Genomic DNA, 25,904 nt, shown 5'->3' with positions numbered 1-25,904 from the left:
TGTGGGAGCTTCAGAGACAGGGAACTGGACCCCTGCAGGCCTGCCAGGGGCTAGTTCAATGCCTTTTGCTTTCTTTCTAAAACATATTTACAAGGTCAGAAAAAACGTGCACAATCGGAAGACCCAGAGACACGGAAAGCACGGCTCCCGCAGGGGAGGGCAGAGGAAGAGGAAGAGTGAGGCCCTTTGCCTGCCCTCCCCACCCCAGAGAGCCCTGGCTTTCCTCATAGCCACCCCAGGACAGTTACGGGAGTCCAGCTGGGGCAGAGGAAGAGACAGACTCAGATCCTAGCAAGAGCAGGAAGTTTCAAGTAACTCCCAGTCAAAGGAGTAGCCATCTCTGGTGAGCAGAGGGCTGATGTGACTGAGCAGGGGACCAGAGGCAGGTGGCGGGAGCACAGGGCAGGGGTGGTCAGGGCAAGGGGCTTGGGGGGTCTGGAACAGCGCGACACCTCAAAGATCAGAACTGTGCTGCAGAATGAGAAGCGCTTTATGGGGCTAAGTGGAGTTTCGTTATTTCCCCTAAGAGAAGGCTCAGAAGATGTCCGTTCCAGGGTGGAGTAGAGGGGTGGACAGGGCGAGGCTCTTCCACAGAGTCCGACAGACCCTCAGCAGATACAGGGAGACGCTGGGGAGAGCAGGGGGCCCTCCCCACACTCCCAGGCCACCAGGATGGCCCCCAGGTTCACACACACACGCCCACGCACGTACACACACACACACACACACACATACACACACACTGCACTCTCCATGCACCCAAGGGCGCCAGAGGCCCGGTCTGGGTAAGAGATTCCCTACCAAAGGCATAAGGGATTGGCTTCCACTGGAAGAACTGGGCTACTTAGGAGATACAACAGTGAACACACAAACAAGAAACCACAGGGCGGCTTCTCCTCTGGGTAAGATGGCCTTCCACTTGCTCAGGAGATTCGGGGAACGGTGAGGTTTGGCCTGGGGCCTAGCGGCCCCCACTCTGTCCCCGCTGACAGACTTTTTACTATTCTTTCACACTAAGGGCTTCAAAACAGAACTCGGAGGAGCCCCTTCACTAGGGCAGCCCCTGGGGGCCCTCAGGGGGCAGAAGGAACCCCCAGGGGCTGAGAGGAATGGGGCTGGGGGTGGCCAATGAGGCTCAAGGAGAGGAATGATCACGGCCTCAATAGGTGGCAACTTCCAGCCACTTCTTCACAGGGTCCAGGGAAAAGTCTCTCCACTGGTTTGGGCAGGAGGGGAGCATTGAGGTGGGGTCAGGAAGGTGGGCACACACCTCTGCTCTGGGTCTTCGGGCTCCCTGGAATGGACAAGAGGGGCCCCAGCATGGGAGACGGAGGTGAAAGCAGCATCCCTGCCAGACTGTGCCATCGGGGAGCCAGGTAGGGCTGGATGGCATGGCCGCAGCCGGCACCCAGCCACAGCCGCGTGCGGCCCACGGGGCGCCAGCTGGGCTGTTCTGGGGGTCTGCATCCAGCTGCTCCTCTCCTCTCTGAGGCCCTGCCCAGGACATGTGCCTGCAGATCCTCAGCTGACCGCCCACTCCTGTCCCTCCTCACCCCTCCCCGTGCCTCACCCTCTCTGCCCCAGCTCCTCCTCAGTCCCCTTTGGTCACTCTGGCTTGGGTTAGGGGAGTTTCTCCAGTGCCTGAGAACTCAGCACAGGGACAGGGCTTGCTGTGGCCAGTGTCCTGGCCCAGCATCTGAGGCCCGTTTCACATCAAATCTGCCCAGCGCTGGGAGGACCTCCAGCCCACAGAAAGCAGCCTGCCCTCCCTCCCCTTAGGCCCAGAAGTGGGAGGGAGAAGGGTAGGCAGGGGCAGGAGGGGGCAGGGCTGGCTGAGCAGGGTGGGCACCCCAGAGTGTTGGGTGGGGCCGGGGGTGGGGACAGGGACGGGCATTTCAGTCCATTGATTTTGGTGTGTGGTTGTGTATGTGTGAGTGTATTTTAAAACCAACGACAAATGGAAAGAAAACTACAGGGCGGCTGAAGGGACCTTTGGGGTCAAGGACATGTTGGTCAGCGCATGCCACACGCACGCACACACGCATTCACCCGTCCCAGCCACACATGCCTCACACGTATCATGCACTCACACTTCGAGGCCTCCCCACTCGAGCCAGGGTCCTTCCAACTGGTTTCTGGATCCACTCGCTAAGCTGCCCACTGCTGTCCAGGTCCCCGCTGGCCCGTCTCCCTGGCCGTCGGCACCCTGGCCCGCCACGGCTCCCAAGGGCCATCTACCAGATGTAGCCTCCGTCGTCCGCCTCGCCCGCCTCGCCCTCCTCCTCCTCGGCCTCCTCGCCTGCTTCTTCAGTCTCCTTCTCCTCCTCGTCCTCCCAGCCGACACCACTCCCAAAGTCCCCTGAGAAACCCACGATGTCATCTGTGAAAGCACAAGCCAAGCTGGATCAGGACCCCGCTGGCCGCCCCTCTGCCCCCTCAGCCCTCCCAGCACAGGTCCTCAGCAGCCCAGCGGCGGCGCAGCCCTTACCGCAGTCGGGGCTCCCGTGCGTGCGGGTGCCGGTCAGCTCTAGCCCCAGCTGGTCCACACACCAGCAGTCGCCGTTGTTCTGGTCACACTGCATCTTCCGGTAGTAGCCGTCCTCGTCACAGCTCGGGATGAAGATGCCTGAGTGGGACAGGACCCCCAGAGTCAGAGCAGGGATCCAAGGCTACCGCTCTTCCCTCGGAGCCTTAAGCATGAGCAGGGCCCCGACTGCCCCACAGCCTGGCCAGCACAGCACTGCCCACTCAGCAAACCCAGGTGTCCAAGGCTGGTTTCTCCCAGCTCCACTGAGAGAAAACAAGAAAACCCACTTCAGGCAGGAGCAATGGTGTACGCCTGTAAACCCAGCAGCTCAGGAGGCGGAGGCAGGAGGATCATGGACTCAAAGCCCGCCTCAGGAACTTAGTGAGGCCCTAAGCAACTCAGTGAGACTCTGTCTCTAAATAAAGTAAAAAAGGGCTGGGGATGTGGCTCAGTGGTTAAGGGTTCAACGTCCAGTACCAAAAAAAAAGAAAACCCACTTCCCTAAGTGACCTGCTGGGCCCTCTGTGATGGCTCTTTGGCCCATGTCTTCCAGGATGGCCAGTTTGCTCTCATTATGCCCCGTGTCCTGGATCCCACCGCCTGGCTGTCCCTGATCAGGAAAGCCTGGGCTTCTCCCAGCCCTTCCCAAGGGGACCTGCCTTCAGGGCCCACACACTGCATTTCTGTCCATTTTCCAGACCTGTTTTGAGATGACTCTGCCCACTTGGTTGGGGGAAAAGACACGGGGTAATACCAGGTACCTTGGGGTGGGTGCCCCAGGGCCCAGGGAGTCTGCTCGGGAATAGGGGAGAAAGGATTGCTTCCGGCAGACCCGAGCCCACCCCAGCCCCTGAAGGCCCTGGGCTTCCAGCCACTGTAGCATCTAGGGGTGCTTCCAGGTAGGATGCTAAGTATGCTGGTCTCCTCAGCCAGTCACATGTCCAAGCTGCTCTCAAGGAGCCACAAGGCTCCGTGTGACTTGCCTCTTGAACCTCTATCCCTTTGACTATCAAATTCCAGTCACATGGGTCCTTTTTTTTCTGTTTTCCACGAATCCCCAGCTCAGTCCCGTCCTCGACTCTGCACTTGTCTGGCTCATTCTCCTCCCTCAGCTCTCCCTGTAACCCCAGCTCCCCAGAGAGGCCCCTGCTGACCCCTCAGGCTAACTCACGTCCCCCTGCGCCCTCCCTCAGCAGTGTGCACAGGTCAGTCAGCACCTCTGTCCTTCTGTGGGATTTTGTGTGTTAGACTGTACCAAGGCCTTACGGGCCAGGGACCTCGTCTGCCCAACAGTTCTGACTGAAGCTGGGTGTCTTGCTCTCTCCCCAGGTGTGTGTGCAGAATGTGAGCACGCAACCCCCCCTCTCCAAGGGCCCCCATCAAGCTTTACACACACACTTGCTGAAGTGATCAGAATGGAGGATTCTAGGATCCTTCTGTCTCTCAACCTCCAGCCCCAGCACGGGTAGCCGTAAAATGATGCTGAAACACACTTACCAAGGGGCAGAAGGGGAGGCCCTGGCCCACCATGTAAACAGAAACAGGAAGGTGTCGCCCTCTGTGTCCTGGGCCAGAGCCTCGTCCAGGCTCAGCTCCCACCAGAAGGCGGGCCGGCAGTGGGGGATTGGGGGGTGCTGCAGTCTCCAAACCTCAGGGGAATCCAGAGCAGCCTCCCTGCCCCTCCTCTGCGTCCCCTGCCCGACCCTCACCTGGTTTCTTCTTGGCAGCCTCCTGGATCTGGATACGCTCCAGTTCCGCCAGGCAGGGGGGCTCTGTGAGGGAGAAGCAGCCTCTAAGGGGTTGTCCCATTGTGCTGACGGGACACAATGAGCCTCCCAAGGCCTAGAGACCCCAGCAGGGGCTGTGCAAGATGAAAGGCAGGCTCAGACATGGGGCCACCCCAGGGTGGAGGTGGGGTGCCCTGAGACCTTGATGGTTCCACAATCAGGACAGGGGCTTGAGGATGAGAACACCCAGTCTCTAATTAGAGGAGGCCACCCCAGCTATGGGAGGGCTGCGAACCCCAAGAAGTCCAGGGTTCTCTGAGGGTGTTGGTATCCATGGGATAAGTCAAAAGGATTCAAAAGAGAAGGTGGGGTGATCCTGCCGACACCCTGTGGGGAGACCCCCCCAGGAAAACCTAAGACTGGAGGAATGTGAGAAAGAACCTGCAGGCCCGAGAGTAACTGGTGGTCAACCTCTGCCTTTGGGACCTGGGAACGTCACCAGCTCTCCAAGCTGCCTGAGGGTCAATGAAAACAGTGCCAGCCTCCTTCCTGGGAGGCTCCCAGAGAGCGACCAGGCCACACTCACTCTCCCTCCAGAAGCAGAAGCACCACTCGGCAGTGGACACCCGGCCGTCCTTGTAGGTGTCACAGGAATTGAAGAAAGGGCGGATGCAGACCTCGTACTTGTCCAGGTTGATAGCAGCCAGCTCGGTCTGGTCCAGGAAGAGGTCAGCACTGGTGTCCAACTTGGAGAACATCCAGCCAATAGAGTCCTTGCAACTGGCCCCCAGGCTTTTGTCCAGCCCTGGAGAGAAGACGATTCAGACGCGCCCAGGGCACCTGCCGGTCCAGCCACCTCTTCCTCAGCCCTGGCCTTCAGTTCAGGGTCAGGGCAGCCCAGAGTCTAACCATGCGGTTGAGAAACTCAAGAGTGGCCAAAGGTCCTACCTCTATTGCTGCACAGGTCTGTACCTAAGCCACTCAAAATCCTGTTGTAAAAACACTTGAAAAAAATTTTTATTCAAAGAATTTTCTTTGAACTCAGGGCCCAGCACATGCAAGGCAAGTGCTCTCCCACTGGGCTACATCCCTCACGCCTAGAAAAAAATAATGTTTTTGCTTCCCTTGGCTGCCCACCCATGTTCACAGTCCTTCCTATTAGCTAGCTATTCGCTTCCTGCTGTAGTTGAAGCTGACCTCCCCTTCTATGGGGGTTAAGTTTTGGGGGGAGCCGCATTGAAGGGCTGAGGGTTAGGCAAGAAGGAGTCAGGGTGGGCTGGCCCTGTGCACACCATCTCCTCAATCCCTCCCTTTCCTCCCCCCCCCCACCCCGGCAGGGCCACCAGCTCCTGTACCGGTGGCCGGGCTGGCTGCTCCGCTGGCCGAGCCGTTCTGCTTGGAGTTCTCATGAAGGAGCTGGAACCAGTCCCGCAGCCGATCCCCCAGGTCAGCCAGGTCCTGACCCGTGCAGGTCTCTGTAGGTGGCAGAAGAGAAAAGGGTGCAGGGGGTGGGGGTGGGTGGGGGCAGCAGGCTTGATCTCCACTTGGGATCCTGCCCCATCGTAGGCCAGGAGGCCGGGCAAGACCCGGATGGGGAAGGGGAGGTGGAAATGAGGAGCCTCCTGTCCCAGCCTCACCACAGCCACCCCCCCCCACTCTCCTTCCTAGCAATAAGAGTAAGGTGCAGGCTCCCTGTGCTGAGTCCCCCTCCACCCACCTTCGCACTCCCAGGGGAGAGGCGTGAGGGCTGAGGCCCAGGCCTTCTGCTTTGTCCACCTGGGCCGTTGACCCCCCCTCCCAGGTCCTCCAGGCTTTTCCTTATTTTTGTCTCTTCTCTTTCTCATTTTGCGACCCGGCCGGCCGCCCACCCCAGCCTGGCCGCAGCCCTGACCTCTGGTTACCTGGCTTGCCTTCGGTGGTGGAGGCGGCAGCCTGCTCCGTGGGGCAGGGACAGGGGCCCTGGCATCTCAGGGCCAGCTGCTTGCTGCTCAGGCAGGCCTGCTGCTCCAGCTTACACTGCACGAGAAAGGGCCGGCTGGGTCATGGGGCTCCCCCAGAGGTCCCCGAAGCTGGGCAGCCTCGGGCCTCCTACCACAGTGGCCACAGCTGCTCCCCCTGGAAGGCCCTCCGTGTCCCTCTGCAGACCGTGGCAGAGACGGCAAGCCCAGGAAGGGTGCCAGAGGGAACAGCCCAGCTTTGGGAAGCTGCCAGGAAGCCCGCCTGCCCCCTCTGAGGCTCTGCCCTTCCCTGGGCCCACCTCCCTATCCAACACTCACCCCTCGCCCCTCTTGGCTGCCTAGTGCCCACCCGTGCTCTCGTGCCCAGCCTCCTCCTCGTCACAGTCCCTGGGCCCCAGGGATGGGCCCTCCATAGTCATGCTCTTCACACAGCCACCCCTCAGCCCTCCTGGTTACAAACAGCCACCATCTCCTGACATCTACCCATCCCCCAGCCTCCAGCGGGGGTCTGGGAGAGGCTCCTCCGTTCTTTGCCAGTAAAGTCTCTTTCCCTGGCTGCACTGGTTTCTCCCCATGGGGTGACCACCACTGTGAAGTGGGCCTGTGTAGCACTTCACAACTTTATCTCCCTCAGTCCCTTCAGCCCTGCCAGGAAGGATCAGATTTCTCCTGCTCAGCAAGAAACATCAAGGCACCGGGAGGCTCAGTGACATGCCCAGGGCCATGGGGCTGGGAGGGAAGCCAGACCTACTCAAGACCTCTGCCTCCCTACTGGACAGGGTGACCCTGGACCACAGCCTGCTCTGCCCTCTGACATGGGACGTGAGCTCTCTTCCTTTTCTTCCTCCTCCTCCTCCTCCTCCATCTCTCTGTCCCCTTGGGAGCTCTCTGGCCTCCTGCTCATTCTCTGTCCCCCCTCCCACCCCCCCGAGGCACCACCTCTCTTCAAGGAACCTCGATCTTCACCACAGCTGGTGACTCTTAAATCTGCATCTCACTGCACAAAGGGCTCCCCAGGCCCAGAACCCAAGCGTAGCCAATAGTGCGCTTGCCCAGAGCTCAGCAATCCCAGCTTCCTGTTGCTAGTGGAAGCGTCCATCGTTAGCACCCGTATTTCCTTGGTTCTCTGAAGTTTACACAATGCTTTCAAAATATCATCTCATTTAGTCCTCACAAACATCCCATAAGGTGTTCCTCCAGTTACAGTTCTTCCCCTCAGTGTCTTCTCATGGAGGAGTACTTCCTGCTGCCCAGAGGGCTCCCTGCTGCTGGGAACCCATGGCCTCTGTATGGAAATGGCCCCCTCTTCACCCCTGCACCTGGTCAGCAGAGCAACTTCCTCTGGGGGACTTCTGGGAGGCCCTTCCTCACTCCACTTGCAGTTACCTGCCCATGTGTCTCTTCCAGGCCCCTCCCACTCCTGCACCTGTCCAAGGTTGAGGACAGGCTCTGGCTCCGACCCTCAGGTCACCCCAGCCAGGGCTGCAGAGGTCACTCCTGTTCCCTGCAAGATGGCTGCCCTGGATGCACTAGCTGAACCGTCAGGCCCCCATCAGCCCTGGGAACCCCTTGGGAGGCCCCAGCTGGTTGTCCCCTTGGCTCTCGGTGGCTTCAGGTGCACCCCACCCCCACCGACTTGGGTGCAGGACTTCTCACCACTGAGCTGTAAGTGTGGCCATCGGAGCCACAGACAGAGGCGAGCTGGGCCATGTGGCAGGGCTTGCAGATGGAGTCTTTGTTTCCATGGAGTTTCAGAGTAGGCTGCTTGATCCTGCAGGAGAAGGTGGAAGGATACGGGAAAGAGGAGAAAATTTATGGGAAAGGGTCAGAGAAAGTTCAGGAGAACAACGTCAACAAGAGGCCACCTCCCTACCCTGCCACCCTCTGCTATCACCCCCAGCCAGGCTCTCCTCAAGCTCATGAGGGTGGGCCCTGGTGGGTGGGCCATGGATCGCAGCTTGCTCTTTCCCAGGGGTTCCTGAGCGGGGGCTTCAGGGAGCAAGGCTAGGGCTGACTGGCTGCAAGAGGTGGAGGGAGTTTCATCTCATGTGAGGGTCAGACCAGATCAGAGGTGGCAGGCCCACAGCTCATCCTGTCTGGCCTCCAGGGTGATGGCGGTTGCTTATCACTGAGTTATTCACCAACATTTGCAAAATGGGAGAGTTCACATAAAACCCTGGATTCCTGGCCTTTCTGAGACACGAGGGACATGTGGCAGACCCTGTCCTGAGATCCCACGTAGCTGGAATAGATCAGCTGGAATAGCAGCTGCCCACTTCCCACTGGGCCGGGCCTGCCAGAGAGGCCCCTCACCAACCCTCTCCATGCCAGGCCCCTCGGGCATCTAAGATCACAACCCCCAAGTCTTGTCTTCCATGACCCAGGAGGGAGGTGAGGGAAATGGGACCTTTTCCAGGGGTCTGGAGTTAGGCAGGGTCTGGTCCTTGGACTGGAGCTAAGGCTCTTCAAATGTCCCTCCCCTCTTCCTCCAGCTTAAGCCTCAGAAGCTACAACCTTAACTATTTCATGAAGCCCTGCATGGCAGAGCGGGAAGGAACGTCATTATCTGGTCTAACCTATTTGTCTTAGAGACAGGGATACCCCAGCCCAGAGAGGCGCTATGACTTTCCCCAGGTCCCACAGCATTTAGTAACTATTCTCCCAAGGTATGTCTTCCTCTTGCTGTCTCTCTCACATGACTCACTTCATGGAAAGCCAGCCGCCATGTTGTGGGGAGACTCAACTATCCAGGGGGGTAGGGTCAGGTGAGGAACTCAGGCCTCTGACCCACAACCATAGAGGCACTTGGAAGTGGATCCTCCAGTGCCCTCCAGCATTGTGACTGTAACCTGTGACAGACCCTGAGCCAGAACCATCTCGGGATTCCTGACACTCAGAAACTGTGAGAGAGAGCGCGTGTTGATCGTTTTTGTTTTGCGGCAACAGACAGCTGATACACAAGGAGTGGTCACCTGAGCAAGTGTCTCGAGGGCTCCCCTCCTGCCCCTCACCTGTGCTCCAGCTTCTTGCGACTGATGCACATGGCCCTCTGGTAGCCCTGGGCGATGCACACCTTGTGGCGACTGCACTTGACCTTCTGGCAGGGGTCCTTGGTGGTGTCCAGGGCTGCAGGGACACAAGGTCGGGACACTGATCACCTAGGAGTACTCAGGAGCCCCCAGCCCTACTTCTGAGCTGGGAGGCCCCTCCCTTCTGCAGCCTTTCATAACCAGAGCTCCTGAGTGCCAAAGTCCCACCCTGGCTGGTCAGGAAGCCCCCCAGGCCAAGATCAGGACTTGCCCTTGGGTCCCACATCTTCTCAAAATGTCAGTCCCCAAATGAAGGACGGGCATGTTACCTTCATCTCCTTGCTGGTTGTCCTCCCAGCTCTTGATGTAGTCATCCTAGAGGACAGAGGGCAGGGAGGCGAGGAGGGCTAAGGTTCCCATTCAGAGCTGAGCTCAGTGACCACCGCACTCACAGGCCCTCCCAGCTGCCTCCCCTATGCCTCTGTCCCCCCAAACCCACATCCAAGCTCCTTTTCAGCCTCTCCCGTAAGGGTCTCACTCTCCCAGCCCAGACTGGATGTTGGCAGAGGAGCCGTTGGGGGAGGGTAGCCAGGGGAATGAAGTGTGGAGAGGCCACATGCCGGGGCCCAGGCAGGACTCACCTCCACCTCCTGGAGCCAGGACACCGCAGCAGGCCACAGAGATGAGCAGGGGGAGAAAGAGAGACAGATGGGGACTTCAGTATGAGGCCTACCCTGAGGCCACAAGGTCCCAGGGTACCCGTGGCCTTGTGTGCCCCTGGGTGCTGGGCAATGTCCTTGGACAGCTATCGTCTCTGATCCCTAGGGACTCCAGCTGGGAGTCAGTTTTCCTACATCACCACCATGGACAACTGTGGGCTCACCCTAGGAGCAGAAGGGTGAGGCCCATGGATTTGAGAAGGTGACAACTGACTCCAAGTCCAGCCCAGGTACCACTACCAGTACAGACGTCTGAAGAGTCCACACTGCCCTGGGGCAGTGACTCTCATGTCTGTGCCCTGGTGGCCCAGAAAGGGCACACTCTTCTGCTAGGGTCTCTTCCTTAGAAGGTCCCCTGCTGACACCTGCCTACCCTGTGAGTGGGGTGGGAAGAACCCGCCCTCCCCCCACCCCCACCCCGGGGGCAAGGGACTCTTTCTCACTCAAGGTCCCTTCCTTCTCCGATGGCCTCAGGCGGCACACTGAACCAAGGGGGTGGCCACGCCAGTGACAACAGCTTCCCTATTTATCATGGCCCCATTTCAAGTCAGAGGAACCTGAATAGCCCATCTGAGGTCACCTCATCAGCCCACTTTGTGTGCAGGAGAGACCAGAAAATGACCTGACACCTGCCCGGGGCTGGTCATGTGTGTACTCGGGCTGGTGGGAAGGCCAGGGAGCTGGCACGCCTCCTCATCCTGAGTCCCACCCCATCCCTGTCAGAGATGTGCAGTGGAGGGGACAGAGGCCATACTGCAGGGTTGGGGTGGGTAGGGACCAGACACTGAGCTGTCACACCAGAGAGGAGCCGGCATGGGCTCTGACACCAGAGGGAACCTGGGAGCAGTGACGGGGAATGCCCACGGGGGTTTTGGAAGCCCAAAGTGCTTCCCAAGCACCCCTGGAAGCCAGCGAGCATCAGGATGGGCAGGAGTGAGGGCGTCTGGCACAAAGGTCAGCGCGGCCAGAGCCCATCGGCAATTGTCCCCACCCAGGTAGCTGCATTGGGTACAGTTGTGCCCCTGAGTGTGTGTTTCTGAGAATGTGTGTGCGTTCGCGTGGGCCCAGGTACACACATGCACGTCCACGGGCATGTGTCATGTGTGCACAGGCGTGTGTATTTACACGTCTTCATTTGCGTGAACATGCACAGAAGCCACAAGTACACAGCACGTGAGAAGAAGGGCACTGAGGCGGCCCGCCCAGTGCCAGATGGTTTCCATCCAGAAATGAACTTCTGTGAGCAGCCTCCAGTTTTCACACTTGGGAGCCCAGCCCTCCCTCGGTCTCAGCCTTCCTGCCTCTTCCACAGTAAGGGGAGGGCAGTGGGGGAGGGGAGGGCCCGGGAGACACTGAGTGACCTCTCCCTGAGGGTCCACGCGCTCTCTGTGTTTCTCCCTCTCTCTCTCCTCTGACTCACCTTTGCCTTCCCCCTGCCCCTTCACTTTGCCCGCCCCTGGCCCCCTCAACGTGACCAAGCAGCAAGTGTCCTGTGGCCCTCGGGCCCAGAAGCAGGCAGGAGGAAGACCCAGGAGGGGCTTCCTGGGCACCCCTGTGGGCCCAATTGCCAGGGCTTGCGCTGAGCCCCGAGAAGCCCCTGGCAAACTTCCACGGCAGTAGGCACAATGTCCCCCATTGGCTCAGGTCACAGAGAGCCAGTTCAGGTCCAGCCTTTCTTGTCCGGGAGCAGCACAGGGTGAAGGGGTCCTCTTCATCTGGTGCCCACCCCACTACAGACTGGAAACAGAGGCCCTCCGTGGCTAACTGGCTGAGGCCGGAGTTTATGAGAATGGGAAGTCAAGGATTGCAAGCCAGGCACAGTGCATCACAGCTGTCTGTGATCGCAGCTGCGTGGGAGGCTGAGGCAAGAGGGCATCCGTCGGAGGCCAGCCTCAGCAACTTAGAGAGATCCCGTCTCAAAATAAAAGGGCTGGGGAAGTATCTCAGAGATCGATGGCTTATGGGTCCAATCCCCAATGTTGGGGGAAAAAATAACAAGAAGGGGTAAAAGTTGGGGTCCCTTCTATTTGCTCCCATCCTTCTATGGGAAGGAGGAGGGGATGAGGTTATAAAGAAGACAGGGAAAATGGCTGGGCCTGGGAGGCAGGTGTGTTGGCTCCCTTCAACCACCAAGGTGTGTGCCCCTAAGTCACCTGCCCCAGATCTAAAGGAGGGGACGGGCCTTTGGCTCCTCCAGTGCCTGGGGCCCAGCTGAGGGCCTTGGAGCCTGCCAGCGTAGCCTTGCCGCCTTCAACCCCAGTCAGGGCACGGGCAGAATCTGAGACTTAGTTCAAAGTGGGTTCTCAAAGGTCAAGACCAAGGATTTCTGATTAGAAATTCAGGGGACAGCGAGGCTGGAATAGGACCTCTAAGACACCAGCAGCTCTGCCAGGAGCGGTGACATACACCCATAATCCCTGCAACTCGTGGGGCGGAGGCAGGAGGATGGAAGGTTTGGGATCAGCCTGCGCAAGGCAGCAAAACCCTGAACCCAAATAAAAAGGGCTGGGAATGCAGTTTGGTGGTAGAGCACCTCTGGGTTCAATCCTCAGTGCTGAGAAAGAGACAGGAAGAGGTGAGGACAGGAAAGGGGAGAGAAGGGAGAGACAGGGAGTAGGGGAAAGGGAGAGAAAGGAAAAAGAGAAGGAGGGAAGGAGGGACCCAGCAGACCACCATGCCTCCAGCAGCCAGCCAGGACTCCCCCTGGTCCAGCTTGCGGGTGGCCTCTTGCACACAGCCCTGTCCTCAGGTCCAGCTAAGCCCTTTGCTCCACTGAGGCAGGGGGCCTGGAGGGAGGCCGGGAGTTCTGAATCCCAGGACCCTCACTCCCAGGGCACTGGAAGCGGCCGGTCGGAGGGCTGAGGAGAGGAGGCTCTGGGTCCCGGCTGCCCCTTGCCAGCCGAGCTCCAGGCCTGCAGGAGCTCAGCACCTACCTCCTGGCCCTGCCCTGAGACTAAAGCAGATGGTGCCTGGGTCCAGGAAGCACCCACAAATCAAAGTGCTATGACAGCAACAGAGACCACAGATCCAGGTGGGGAAAAGAGAAGAAAGATGAGGGGCCCCTGAAAAGTGGGGAAAGAGAGGCCACCAAGGGAGAGCAGAGACCAGAGGGAGTCACTCCCTGCAGAGGTCCTGCGGGGAGGGGTGATGAGGACGTCCTGTGGGCCACACGGGAGTGGCCAATCTGGGGCAAAGCCAAGGGACACTCTGAGGGCCCCCTGAGGTCAGGTGGGGCCGGCTCTTTCTATAAGCTGAGAAAGAGGTGTTTGTTGGCAAGTGTGAATGGTGCCTTTCGGTGCAGCAGTGTCTATTTATGGCACCCAAATGGGCTCATTAGCAGTTGTGAGAAATGGTTCAATAAAGCTGAGTGCACAGCGGTGCCGCCTCTAGTCTCAGCCCCTCGGGAGGCTGAGCAGAAGGATCACAAGTTCAAGGCCAGCCTGGGTCATTTAGTGAACCCTGTCTCAAAATAAAAAGGACTGGGCATGTAGCTCCGTGGAAGAGCACCCTGGATGGAGCTCACAGTACTACAAAAAGAGAAAAGAAAGAAAGGAAAAAAGAAAAGAAATGGTCTAATGAGGGCCCCAGGTCTTCTCAGGGGCAGGAGGCTGAGCACTTCTCTAGCTCTGCTGCCCATCTGTCCTCACCTGACAGAAAAGGATTTGAAAGAATCCCTCCACAGTCCTCTGGGGAAAGGGTCAGACCAGAGGGGAAATGGACCAAGATCCATCGGGGGAACCTGCCCATTTTACCGGCCATTTTACAGCCACCTAGGACCACAGAGCAGACAGGTGGAAGAAACTTCTGGAATGTATAAGTGCATGCTGGTTTTTATCAAATGGTGCTTTTAAAGTAATTCCTCTTCAAGCATTTTGCATCACTATCATAAAAAATCAGAAACAGAGGCACAGAGAGGCAAAGAAACCAGTCAGGGGTCACAAGAGAGGTGAAGTGCCAAGCTGAGCTAGGTCTCCCCATCCCCATGCCACCTGTGTGTACTAGGAGCAGCGTCGCACACTGAGGGCATGGTGTAGAGGGCTGTGCACCAGAGTCTGCTCCATCCTGATCTGTTGACCTGGGCAGGCCACTTCCCCACACAGGCTTAGTTTCCTCCCCTGGACCAGGTGGGCCTTAGGAAAAACTGTCCCTTAGAATCATAGAAGGAGCTTTTTCAACTTTCCAGTGTCCAAGGGCCACCTGAGACCCTGGATGGTCACGGGTGGACTGGCTCTGATCAAGCTTCCATGCTTGTTCCAAGTAGGCAGAGTAAGGACCCTCCCTGGCCAGTGCCCAAGTCCACCCCCGGCCCCCACCAGCTAGGCATCTTGCGCCTGATACTTTGCCTGTGTGCTCTGGCTTCTTCACCTCTAAGGGGGTCTCAGGGATGAAAAGAGCAGCCCAGCGGTTCTTCCTTCCAATGGTGCCTCTCACGGAACAAATACTGAATCCCTGGAATCCAGTCTCCTGATTCCAGTCAGGTCTCTTCCTTTGTAGCAAGTCACAGCACCCTCTCCAAGCTGAACAATGCCCAGCCCTTTCCTCCCAAGGCCCCCCCACTGCTCCTAGCTCTCTGCTACCTCTCTGCAGCCCTGGCCCACCAGACGGCAGCACTTGTGTTACTGCAGCGCCCCCTGCTGGCCTCAATTGGATGGGCGCATGCTACGTCCACACCACTGCAGCCCCACTACAGAGGTGATTCTAGAATGCAATTCTGATCATGTGTCCCCTTCACTGAACAGACAGTTTGTTCTCATTTGGGAGGGAGGGGAGAACGAAATGGGTAGGTGAAGAAGACTAGGGGCTGCGGCTGTAGCTCAGTGGCAGAGCGCCTTCCTCTCATGCATGAGGCACTGGGTTCAATCCTCAGCACCACATAAAAAATAAATGAAGATAATTGTTACTTTGTATACAACCAGAGATATGAAAAAGTGTGCTCTATATATGTAGTATAAATTGTAATGCATTCTGCTGTCATATATAACAAATTAGAATAAAAGATTTTAAAAAAAGATTAGTATCAAAATGATTGACAGTCTGCAATTCAAGATTTCTACCATGAATTTCTTTATAACGAAGGGAAAAAATATAATAAATGTTAGATGTCAAAAGCCCTTCCCTGGTTTCCTGTTACCTACAGAAGAAGCCCCATCTTTTCACATGTTCCTGGCTACCTGGGTCCCATGTCCATGCACAGGATGTTTCCGCAGGCCAGACGTTCACCAGCCGCTTACTCCATCTGGAATGTGTGTTCACACCCGGCCCCGGAACTTCAAGTCAACTTCCAAAACCCAGCTTGGGCATCATCTTCCCTAACCCTACCCTACCTCTAGTTATCCTCTGGCTGATTGTGACTTGAAGAAGTCTGCTCTTCCTCTAGTGACCACTGGAAATGTCACTTGGGTTTGATCTCGCCTAATTTAGGTGCCAATTCCCTTTTTGTTTTCCATAGAATTTATAATTGCCTCCTTGTTTCATTTACCTAGTTTGCTATATACTTGTCACTAATTCAATGCCACTCTTCCAGTTGGGCATATATATCAGTATGTTCAGTTTCATTTGACTTGTTTACTCTTCACAGAAACCCTAAGAGAGACTTAACATTATTATTCCCATTTCTCGCTTGACAAAATTAACCTCAGAGAGGTTAAGTGACCTGTGAAGGATTACACAGCAATTGCACAGTAGAATAATACTGGCATCCAGAACTATGACTCCAGAATCATGGCCCTAACCAGAGCTCTATAAATATTAGCTGATGAAGAACATCTCAGTCCAGGGATGGAACTAGGAAGCCCGATCCCAACCCATGGGAGACTTTTCCTACCATATCAGCTCTGCTTTAGCCCCAAGATAAGGAGTCCACAGCCAGCAGAGGAGGGACTGGATGTGGAGGGGGAGGACACCAGGGGCCTCCCTTCCCCAGGTTCTTTCCAGAAATCCCTTCACCCGCCCCTGGTTCAGCTGGTTTGGAGCTAACCCATCTCCTGCTTTGATCTCTGCAGCTCGGCTCAGTTGCCATGGAGATGAGCCCACTGCGCCAAGCTGGAGGAGAGATGGGGAGTGCGCAGGCCTAGCGGGCTTAGGGGGCGCATGCTGGGTGTTTCTGAGGCTGTTTACTTCCTGTCATTTTAATTAGCACCCAAATCACCCGCTCACTTCGCAGCTTGAATTAACCCAGTCTCTCCCAGGCTGCCCATCTGCTGGGGGAGGGGACACGCAGCAGACCAAGCAAAGGAGGGACCGGCTCCCCCAGACCTTGGCTTACACTCCCGGCAAATCGCCACCTGCCCTTCCACAGCAGCGTGTGGAGGAGACTCCAGCCCCCAGCAGGGAGTCAGGTGCTGATTCCCACTCGGCATTGCCACTGGCTGTCAGGAAGAGTCACGTGGCCTGGGCAGACTCCTCTTCCTTGTCTATAAAATGGGGATGGTCCCTTGCCATCCTCTCGGCACAGCAAGGCACCCAGGTGGAGGGACATGTCTGAGACAGCCTTCTCAAACTCTGCACTTCAAAGACATAAACCAGGGCCACGGACCCCCTGCATCACATGGTGAGAGCCGAGGAGCAGGGGAGGGCAAGAGGCCCTGGAGGGTCTCAGGGTCACCAGGGGCCTCAAATATAGACTCTGCCATTGTCTTCCAGAGCACATCGACAGAACTGAAAGAAGTTCCTTGGAGATTTCAATAAACCACACTTTTGCTAACCCCATTATGGCATTTCTTCATTTTCTTTAATAGATCAAGAATCTCTAAATGTGGAAGTGGGCCTCACCCAACACCTGAGAGCCTGTGATGGAGCCCCGGGTGGAGGAAACGTGTGCTCCAGCCTCCTCCTGCCCTTCTCTGGAAACAACCACAAAGGAACAAAGAGGGACCCAGAAAGGAGCTGGAGGAGTGAAGTGGGGGCCGGCGGAGTTCTCAGCCGAGGCCTGGCATCCCATCTCAGGCCACAGAAGGCCCCTTGAGGAGACAGTGCCCCTTGTGTGGGGGAAGAGGCAGCTGGGCAGGCTGGGAAGAGGCAGTCACTAAATACCTGCTCCTCTCCCGGAAGGGGCCGCCCAGGGTGTGCATGAGGCTGGACAAACAGAAGGAGACCGACCGGCATCTGAGAGACTCCTGCCTCCCACCTCTTCTCCCCTCAGAGGAATTTCCTTGGAGGGCAAAAATGTGCTTATCATCACTCCCTGCATGCCAGGAGCCTGGCCTGGGCTCAGGTATGCCCACGCCAACACCCACCTGACGCCAGGGCCTGACCTCCCTGCAACTCCAGTGGCACTACCCCAATCTTTGGTAGCCCCTGCAGACTATGAAGTTCAGAGGAGCTGAAGCAATGGCACATGCCTGTGACCCCAGCAGCTCGGGAGGCTGAGGCAGGAGGATCACCAGTTCAAAGCCAGCCTCAGCAACTTAGCAAGGCCCTAAGCAACTCAGTGAGACCCTGTCTCTAAATAAAATATTTAAAAAGGGATGGGGAAGCTGCTCAGTGGTTAAGCACCCTGGGTTCAATCCCTGGTACGGGGTGGGTGGGGGAAGGACAGAGAACAAGGAGCGAGATGCAAAAGGGCCGGGGTTCTATTCTGAGCACCTCGGGCCTCAGTTTCCTTTCTGGCACATGGGGGAGGGTCAGCATTTCAATCCCAGAGATCCCCAAGGAAGACTGCAGAGACGGGAGCTGAGGAAACAGGGGCACGATGTAGTGGAAGAACATCAGGCCACGAGAGGAGGCGGTGTCCCAGGCTCCTGCCCGTCCTGGGGCCTCTTTGTTCGTGGGTTAAGATGTGGGGGTGAGTGCTGAGGGCTGCTGAGGCTCCCCAGTTCTTCCAAGCTGAGAGCTTTGAGTGGAAAAGGTGCTTGAACAACTTCACCCTCTTCCCATCCTCTGACCCATGCCAGGGAACCAGGAGTCAGGGAAGGGCCAGGAGTTTGTACCCAAGCAGAGGTGAGCCACTGGCCAGGCCGAGCCTGCCTTGGTGCTGAGACAGCCTCAACCTCTCTGTGGGTACTGGGGATACAGCAGGAGGGAGAAAGATGCCTTGTCCTGGGGACACTGTTCTCCCTCAGGGCAGCCGGGTGCTCACCCCCCACAGGTCTCATGGGTGGCTGCCCGGCTCTGTGGGAACTCTAAGGTGGGGGGCACTGTGAGCTGTCCCATGAAATTGGGGACAGCTGTCACAGGCACAGGGGCCTGAAGGACAGAGGCTGGGGGACCATCTTCCCTCCCGCCTTCATACCAACCTGTCCTACAAATGAATCACTGGAAGGCAGGGTCCGGGTTCTGGGGACCAGAAAGAAGATCCCCCAAATAATCAGCCCCCCTTTTCCCTCACTGCCTGAACCACAGGGCTGCTCCCCAGAGAGGAGGGGGAACTTCTGGGGACAGTGGAAAGGAAGCCCTCCCGCCTCTCACATTCTAGGAGCGCCCACTGTGGTCACAAACATCCGGGGACGCTCTGGGGACAGGTGGGAAGGCACACCATGAAGTCTATTCTCAGACCCACCCTCAGGGGCTTAGGACAGGAGAGAAGTGACAAACACACACTGCAAACACCAGCAGGAGGACTCCTGAGATCCAGTCTGCAGTGTCAGTGCCCCGAGGCGGCATCGCCAGTGCCAAATCAGCTGGTGGCCAGTAAGTGCTGCAGACCCCAGGAGGGGCTGGACCTGCAACTGACAGGGTGCTTAGGGGTCAGAGCTGCCCCACCTCAAGAGCCACAGCGGGGCCCCACTCTGCTGGCCAAGGCTGGACGGGCTGTGTCTGAAGTCTACCTAGGCCGAGGCCTGGGTGCTCATCGTCCCTGTCCCCGGGTCTAACCAGACCCATGCGGCTCGGTTCTGGACTCAGTGTTGCCAGCCCAGGTTCATACGGAACTCCACGCCCCTGTAGGATGGTCCTGGGGCCTCCCGGTGGTGATTAGGGTTAGTGGAGGTCATGAAGACAGAGCCCCCATGATGGATCAGTGTCCCTACACGAAAAGAGACCAGAGCTCCTTCTCTCTGTCACCATGAGGACCTGGTAAAAAGACTCCATGAATGATAAGGTGGCCCTTAGCAGCCACTGAATGTGACAATGCCTTGATCTTGAACTTCCCTGCCTCTGGAATGAAAAGGAAGATATTTCTGTCATTTCAGGCACCCCTTCTGTGACACACTGTTACAGCCGGCCCAAAGTGACTGAGATGGCTGGTAGGCTCATCCGGCCGGAGTTTGCCCTGAGATAACAGAAGGCCCCATTTCTCAGATGTCCCAGTCTGTCGTCAATGCACAGCTGACCCCAACCTAGTCACAGATCCTTTCTCTTTCTTGAAGAAAATCTCTTCCTTGAATCCAAAGACTTACAGCCTAGCTTGTAGTGGTGACAGGTAGGACATTTCTGCAGGTGGAGGGACTCTGGACAGGCCCTTGTGCCATCTTCACAGAATCACAGATTGCTGAGGACTCTGTGGATCATTTTCTTAAGCCTGCCATTACACCAATGAGAAAATCAAGGCCCAGAGAGGCAGAGTGCCTGTCAAAAAGTCACACAGCTGGTCTGTCCTCTCACTAGGAAGAGGAGCAGTGCACTGCCCCTGGGACTTGGGGCTTGGGGTAGGACAGATCTCTCCTGCACCTCAGTCAGCTCTGACCTCCTGGAGAATGGGGTGGTGTCAGCATTCTACCTTCTTCAGACACCTGGAAGACCAGAGGGCACACAGCACACAACAGCCCCTCCAGGCAGCGGCTCTCCCTCCCCTCCCAGGCTCCATGTCCCACTGGGCCTTCAAGAGTGTCTCATTATGCCTGGAGATGCCACTCCTCCAGGGGGAGAGGACTTAGAAACCAAGGGGAGGCCAGGGAAGGACCCACCCCCCACCCCTAAGCCCTATTGCAGAATCCCTTCTGACCCAGTTTTGGGTTCTTTTTGCACACCCACACTCCCCACAAACATCTGTGCAGCTCCTCCCCACACTTGTATGGGTTCAGGTGTGGGGGGTCAGAGGGAGGGAGGGGAACTCTCCAGGAGCCCCTGTGTGACTCATACTCCCCATGGGCCTACTTCATGCTCAGAAAAACAGGAAAGTCAGCCTGGTGTGGTCATGCACACCTGTAATCCCAGCTGCTCTGGAGGCTGAGGCAGGAGGATCACAAGTTCGAGGTCAGACTGGACAAACTTAGTGAGACCCTGTCTCAGAATTTAAAAGAAGAGCTGGGGATGTAGCACAGCTACAGGATCACACAAATAAATAAAAGGGGTCTGGGGGTGTTGTGTTGCTCAGTGATAGAGCGCCCCTGGGTTCAATCCCCAGCACCCCAAAACAAACAAAACAGGAGAATCATGCAGCTGGCAGATAATAACACCCCTGAATCAATGCCCAGGGTCACAGTGGAGTCCCTGACATGCGGGAGGCGCTCAGATCTACCATGAATGAGGGAGTTAGTGGACATGAATGTCCTTCGCATGGAGACTGGGGCCTAGTGTAGGCCAGTTCTAGAGACTATGATGATCCACCTGGTGGTTTCTCTATGGGGAAGGGTATTTCCTGAAACGGATGCCCCAGGCCCTTGCAGAGGCTGCCTCCACATGTACGCATTCTTTCACTATGGAACCATGAAACTCAGAAGGGTGATGTGACAGGCCTGGCATCCTGAACCTAAGCCAGGCTGTCCCAGCACACTGCACCCTGCATCCTGCTGAGTGGACAGCTGCCTTTGGGCTGTTGCTAGGCCTGGTGGGGACATGCCGGTGATGGGCTGCAAGAGACAGGGGGGCTTTGGTCCACCTTCCAAGGAGGTCTGCTCCTGCCCGGGGCATCCTGATAGGACATGAGGCTTTGCTCTTCAGGGTGGACCCTTCCTTCTCGTAGTCACTAAGGATTAGTCCCAGTGTATCCTGAAAAAGCAAAGCCGAAATAGATGACCTGAGTTCAAATCCCAGGTCCCCCACTTCCTAGCTATTTGTCCCTTGGATAAATTATCAATTTTTCTGGTTCTCAATTTCCTCTACCATAACATGGGTAGACCATAAAGGAACAATAACCATCCCACAGGAGACAATGAATATAAAGAGCCCATGGCAGGGACAGCAAGATGCCATGCTCATTGTAGTTGGCAATGGGACATGTATTAACTGTGTGCCTCTGGGTGCCAAGCACTATGCCAGACACTTGCAAATAAATTAAAATTTTATGGAAGTGGAGTACAAGGTAGAGAAGAGCCAGGGAGAAAGAGAACAGTCAGTTCTTCCTCACCAAGCTCTGGGGAGCCTGCCCTGCAGATGCTGTGTAATGGGCCATCTCTTCTCGCGTGTTCACCTCATCTATGTCCTGAGTGTTTTGTTCCAAAGACTTGCGGTAAAGTCCCACCCAGTTTTGCAGGGAGTGAATTTGGAGATAAGAGCACTAGAGAGCAGGGCTTAGAAAAGTTCAAGACTTCTCAGGGCAGGGCACAGCCAGATTTGTGGCCTGGGAGCCTCCCCATCTCCTTGAACATGAATGTCCTCCTCCCTGGCATCAGGACACTGGGCATTAGATGTGCCCACTGGAGGGGAGGATTACTCAGCTGGCAAATCCTGCCTCCCCTATAATCCTAGTGCTCAAAGAAAGAATGCTAAACTGAACACCTCCTACCCAGCTCCGACCAAGGCCAAATTGGAGCCACTCCCAAGTGTTCTTCCTCTTCTCTGTTCTCCTGACCCCTTCAATCATACACTCAGTTCTCAACACCATTTATAAAGATATTTTTCCCTCACCCCGACATTGATTCCCTCAACCCCATTCCCTGAGAAATCGGATCCTCCTCCTGCTTGCCTCCTTCCCACCTGGGCAAACTAGAAGACCTTGAGCCATTGTGTGATGGGTTCAAGCTCAACCTGGCAACTCCTTAGGGATTCAAAAGAAATTCCTTTCTTTCCTGTAGGGAGAGAGCTGCCTGCTGAAAATGTGTATAAAGATTGATGCTACTGTGCCCTGCTGGAGGACCCTTAGCTGTAAGGATGGGAGGCAGAATCTTTACTGGCAAAGGAAGGATAAGAAGTGTTTGTAGTGCTGGCAGAGTTCCTGTTTACAGTCTGTGCACTGCACAACTCCAGGGGGCACCATTCACACTCTGGCACCACTAGAGTTATGCAATGCCCTGGCTCTGCTAGCAGCCTCCTTCTTGCCTTTCTGCAGAAGCTGCCAACAGACCCCCATGGCTAGGCCCTCCTACCCAGTCTTTGTCCTACTTCTCTCCTGACCCTGTCCTTCTGCAGCCAGGGCTACCTTAAATGGGGTTTTGGAGGAAATCAGCCCTACTAAAGCTGGAGGCCCCCTCCCCCTCCATCAATATATGCCCCAAAGCTTTCCATGAATCCTATGGGGGTAGTACCTGCAGAATTTCAAATGGGGTGCCTTTCCTCTGATGAGCATAGGAGGAAGGGGAAATGGTTGGCACCGATACAGGGAGACAGGTTGGGCAACCCTGTGCTGGGGAGGGGGGGGGCGGTCAAGCAGTCCGTCATTTATTCTCACCCACTGGCTACTGGAAGCAGGTGGAGAAAGGGAAATAGAAAGAATCTTTTATTTTTTAACCTTCACTGTTTTGATTAAGCATTTCTTTTCCCTCTGACCTTCACTAGTCCCATTTCGGCAGATCAAACAGCCAGCAGTCCGAGGGAGGCCGAGACCAGTGACACATGGATTCCGGATGGGCCAGCCTGCTGCCGCCCCCTCACTGCTGGGCCCCAGGGCTGCTGCCCAGGCAGCCGCAGGAGACTGCGGCTAATCTGGGCTGGGCCAGCAGGTGCCTGGAGAAGGTTTTGCTGGGGCTCTAGACTCCCGGGCTGGACCAACCCTGGTGGGCAAACACTGGGGACCAATAGTCCCCTCCGGGGGCCAAGCACCTCAGCCTTGAAACCTGGCTGCCTGTGGTTCCTCCCTTCCTTTGTGAATTACAACCCGCCGGTCTGACTTTGGGGAGTAACAGTCACTGGTCTCAGGATAACAAAAAGATCCGTATCTCTGCCTTTTCCCATCGTGTGGCTGGAGAGAATATGCATGGTGCATGTTTTTAAAAAATTTTCTAAGGAACTTGTGGATGCACGCAGTTTAGGAGAAAATGAGGAAGGTCAGGTGTGGCCTGTGTTGTACTAAGTGGCTCTGAAGATAGAATCTAGGCAATCCCGAGAAGTAAAAATGGGGAATAGGGGTCCTAGAAGAGGCTTTCTAGGGTCCGGGCGTCAGCTAGCGCCTGGTCACTGGGACCAGCTGCATCTCCTCGGGCGCATCCGGCCCATCCCCCACCTTGCCCCCCACGGTTCTCAGGAGCCGGCCACACCCTCCTTCTCTCACCCCTGCCCACCCCACCCCGCCAGGCCGGAGGCAGGCGCGGCCCCTCTGGGAATGCCGCCTCCGATTTCCCCTCCGATCTACAGGTGCCGGTAAACAAAGTGCTGCAGCGACACCGACTAGTCCGCAGCCGCCTCCCGCCTCCCCGCCCCCCACCCCGCAAAGTTCGGCTCAAGGTTAAGCCGGGGTTTGGACGGGCGTCCGCCAGGGCCCCTAGACCCAGCTTCTGGACTCTCCCCTCTGCTTCTCAGCCCCCCCCCCCCCCCGCCACAGACTCTTCCCTCGGGTTGGGAGCCCTCCCCCTGCCCTGGGTGGCCCCCCGCCCCCAGGTTGATCCAGGAAAATGAGCCTCGGTTGGTAAGAGTGCCTCTCCGCTTGGGGACCCCAGAATCGGATCTGGCAGCCACCCGGAGGTAGCCTCGGACATTTTCACTGCTGTCACCTGCCCTCCATTACGGACACACCTTTTACCATCTCACCTTATGAGCGTTGCTTGAACCCCCCAACTCAAGGCCACGGTCTCTGCCCCTTCTGTCCCCCTCCCACAAAGCCCAAGGTGGGAACAGTGGGCACCCACGCTGTAAGGCGCTACCTTCCCCGCCAGCCCCACCCAGACCTGTGCCTTCTGCAGTGCCCCGTATGTGGGGCCCGCCGCACCCACCGGGCTGGGGTAGGCCCGGGGACGGCTCACAGGACGGAGAGGGCGGTCGGGCCCACAGCAGCCGGGGCCCCAGTCCTCACACCCCACACCCCATCTCCACGCCCGGCCTGCGGGGAGACCCCGTCTGGAGCGCGCGCACCCGGAGCGTCTCCTCGCCTGGGACTTGCTCTAGTGGGTGCGAGACTGGGGGTCCCAAGGCCGCTGCCCGCGGGGACCCGGGAGGGGGCCCGGGCTGGGACTTTCTGGGTGCTGTTTACTCTCGCCGTGATTAGCCCGCGGGGCTGCGGGAGCCTGGGGCTCCGACGCGCAGAGACCGCTCCTGCGCTTTCCGCGCGGGGGTCTCCACTCCGAAGCTCGCTCCCCAGACCTGAGCCCGAGCCCTCGGCCCGCGGAGCCCGGCGAACTTACGTCTCGGAAGCGGTTCCAGTGCTTGATCTTGCCGCTGTACTGAGAGATGGACGACAGCCATTGCTCGTCCTCCATGAAATTGCCGGGGGTCTCGCCCTCCTTGAGCCCTTTGGCGTCGCCTTCGGCCAGAGCGGCTGCGGCGAGCAGCAGCAGCGGCAGCGCCAGTCGCCCGCAGCTCGGGGCGCGCATCGTGGTCTGGGTTGGTCTTGGGGGGGGTCTTGACTTTTGCAGGATTTAAACGTCCTTCCCTCCACCCCGTTGTTGGCGAAGGAAATGCTGCTGTCCTCAGCCCTCCTCCTGCGGTCTGACTCTGGTGACTGACGGAGGGTGGGTCGCGGCTGAAATGTGACCTGGTTAGAAGATGCACTTGTCTGAAAAAGCCCAGCGCCGGACGCAGAGGGAGAGAGAATCAGAGAGGCTGCGCCAGCAGGGGCCGTGTCTGTAACTGTAGCATCGGCATCACGTTTGACATCATCATACCTGGCTTGGGGGGGAAAAAAAAAAAAAAAGGAGGGGGTAGATTTCAAAGCGAGCGCAGGATCAGAGCGCCCATCGCCAGCCAGCCGCAGCGCAGCCCAAGCGCTCAGGGAGTTGCAGACCAAGGAAGCAGAACCCCGAAATGTCCCTGCAGTCTCCCCAAGGGTGGAGAGAAGGGCCCCGGGATCTCCCCAGGGAAGATGGGGTTGGGGAAAAGACGCAAAACTCTCCGGTTACAAACCCAGCCAGGCTCAGGTGTCTAAAAGGGAATTTGGCCACAGACTGTTTTTCCTACCCCTGCCTCCCACCCTGAGGGACCTGCGCCACAGCTCTGACAGCTGGCTTCCTGCGAGTTATGGCTCTACCGTAATGGGTGGCTTCCTTAAGACAAAAGCCATATAACAACTGGCTGCCTCAGAACTATTGCTGCCTAACCCCTCCTGCTCTTTTCAAGGCAAGGCCTGGGCACTGAATTGCTGGTGAAACAGGGGCAGATGTCCTCCTCCCCAAGCAGCTGTGTAGGGTCTGTTACCCTTTTGTTAGCTCTTCTTAGGGCAACCCTAAAAGGCAAATGTCTGGTCATTTCATCTGCCTTGAGGCTGCAAATCTGGAAAAGGCACATTTGCTTGTGGTTTTGACTTTTCTTCATTGTAATAAGCCAATTGGGAAGGAGATAAGATGGGGGTGGCTGGTTGTGTTGGAGGTTTTAGGGGTTTTTTTTGTTGTTGTTAAAACTGTGACCCTCCTCATTGCTCATAGAAATGTGCTCACATACCAGCTGGGAAGGCCGGAGGCTGGGCAGAGTCCCAGGATCAGAGCAGAAATGAAGGTAAGGTTTACATTAACAATGAATTGCAGAGGAAACAGATAATCGGACAGGACAAAAAATATTGAACTTTTGGGACCCAAGCCCTGGATTGTGTTTTCATAAAAGACTTGGCTGCTGTGATCTTAAAAAATCAAAGGCAATGAAAAACACGATTTTAATCAGAAGGAAAAAACAGGTTACAAGGTTTATAGTCACTCAAGAGTCCTGCTTGTTTGGGAACTTTTAATGTTTCAGTGGTTGGGGTTGGGGTTCCCTTGGGGAAAAAGAAA

The 25,904-nt window shown here is 56.8% G+C and overlaps 1 protein-coding gene across 1 annotated transcript; it reads right to left on the bottom strand.

Moving 5' to 3' along the window:
- Positions 1 to 472: 472 nt before the first annotated feature.
- On the bottom strand, positions 473 to 25,123 carry Spock2 (SPARC (osteonectin), cwcv and kazal like domains proteoglycan 2). Its single transcript, XM_046419586.2, has 11 exons — positions 24,330 to 25,123; positions 9,883 to 9,891; positions 9,571 to 9,616; positions 9,224 to 9,338; positions 7,869 to 7,983; positions 6,156 to 6,270; positions 5,610 to 5,729; positions 4,841 to 5,059; positions 4,237 to 4,299; positions 2,489 to 2,626; positions 473 to 2,380 (listed from the first exon to the last, which is right to left on the bottom strand). The coding sequence occupies exons 1-11, from the start codon at positions 24,516 to 24,518 to the stop codon at positions 2,235 to 2,237; spliced, it is 1,275 nt and encodes a 424-aa protein (XP_046275542.1). The 5' UTR covers positions 24,519 to 25,123; the 3' UTR covers positions 473 to 2,234.
- Between the last annotated feature and the right edge of the window lie 781 nt (positions 25,124 to 25,904).

This window comes from Marmota monax, unplaced genomic scaffold (assembly GCF_021218885.2).
Source record: "Marmota monax isolate L192 unplaced genomic scaffold, Marmota_monax_Labrador192_F-V1.1 WCK01_AAM20220418_F8-fsc00019, whole genome shotgun sequence".
In the NCBI taxonomy this organism is placed as follows: domain Eukaryota; kingdom Metazoa; phylum Chordata; class Mammalia; order Rodentia; family Sciuridae; genus Marmota; species Marmota monax.
The sequence above is the reverse complement of the archived record's forward strand: the minus strand, read 5'-3'. Positions and strand labels throughout refer to the sequence as shown.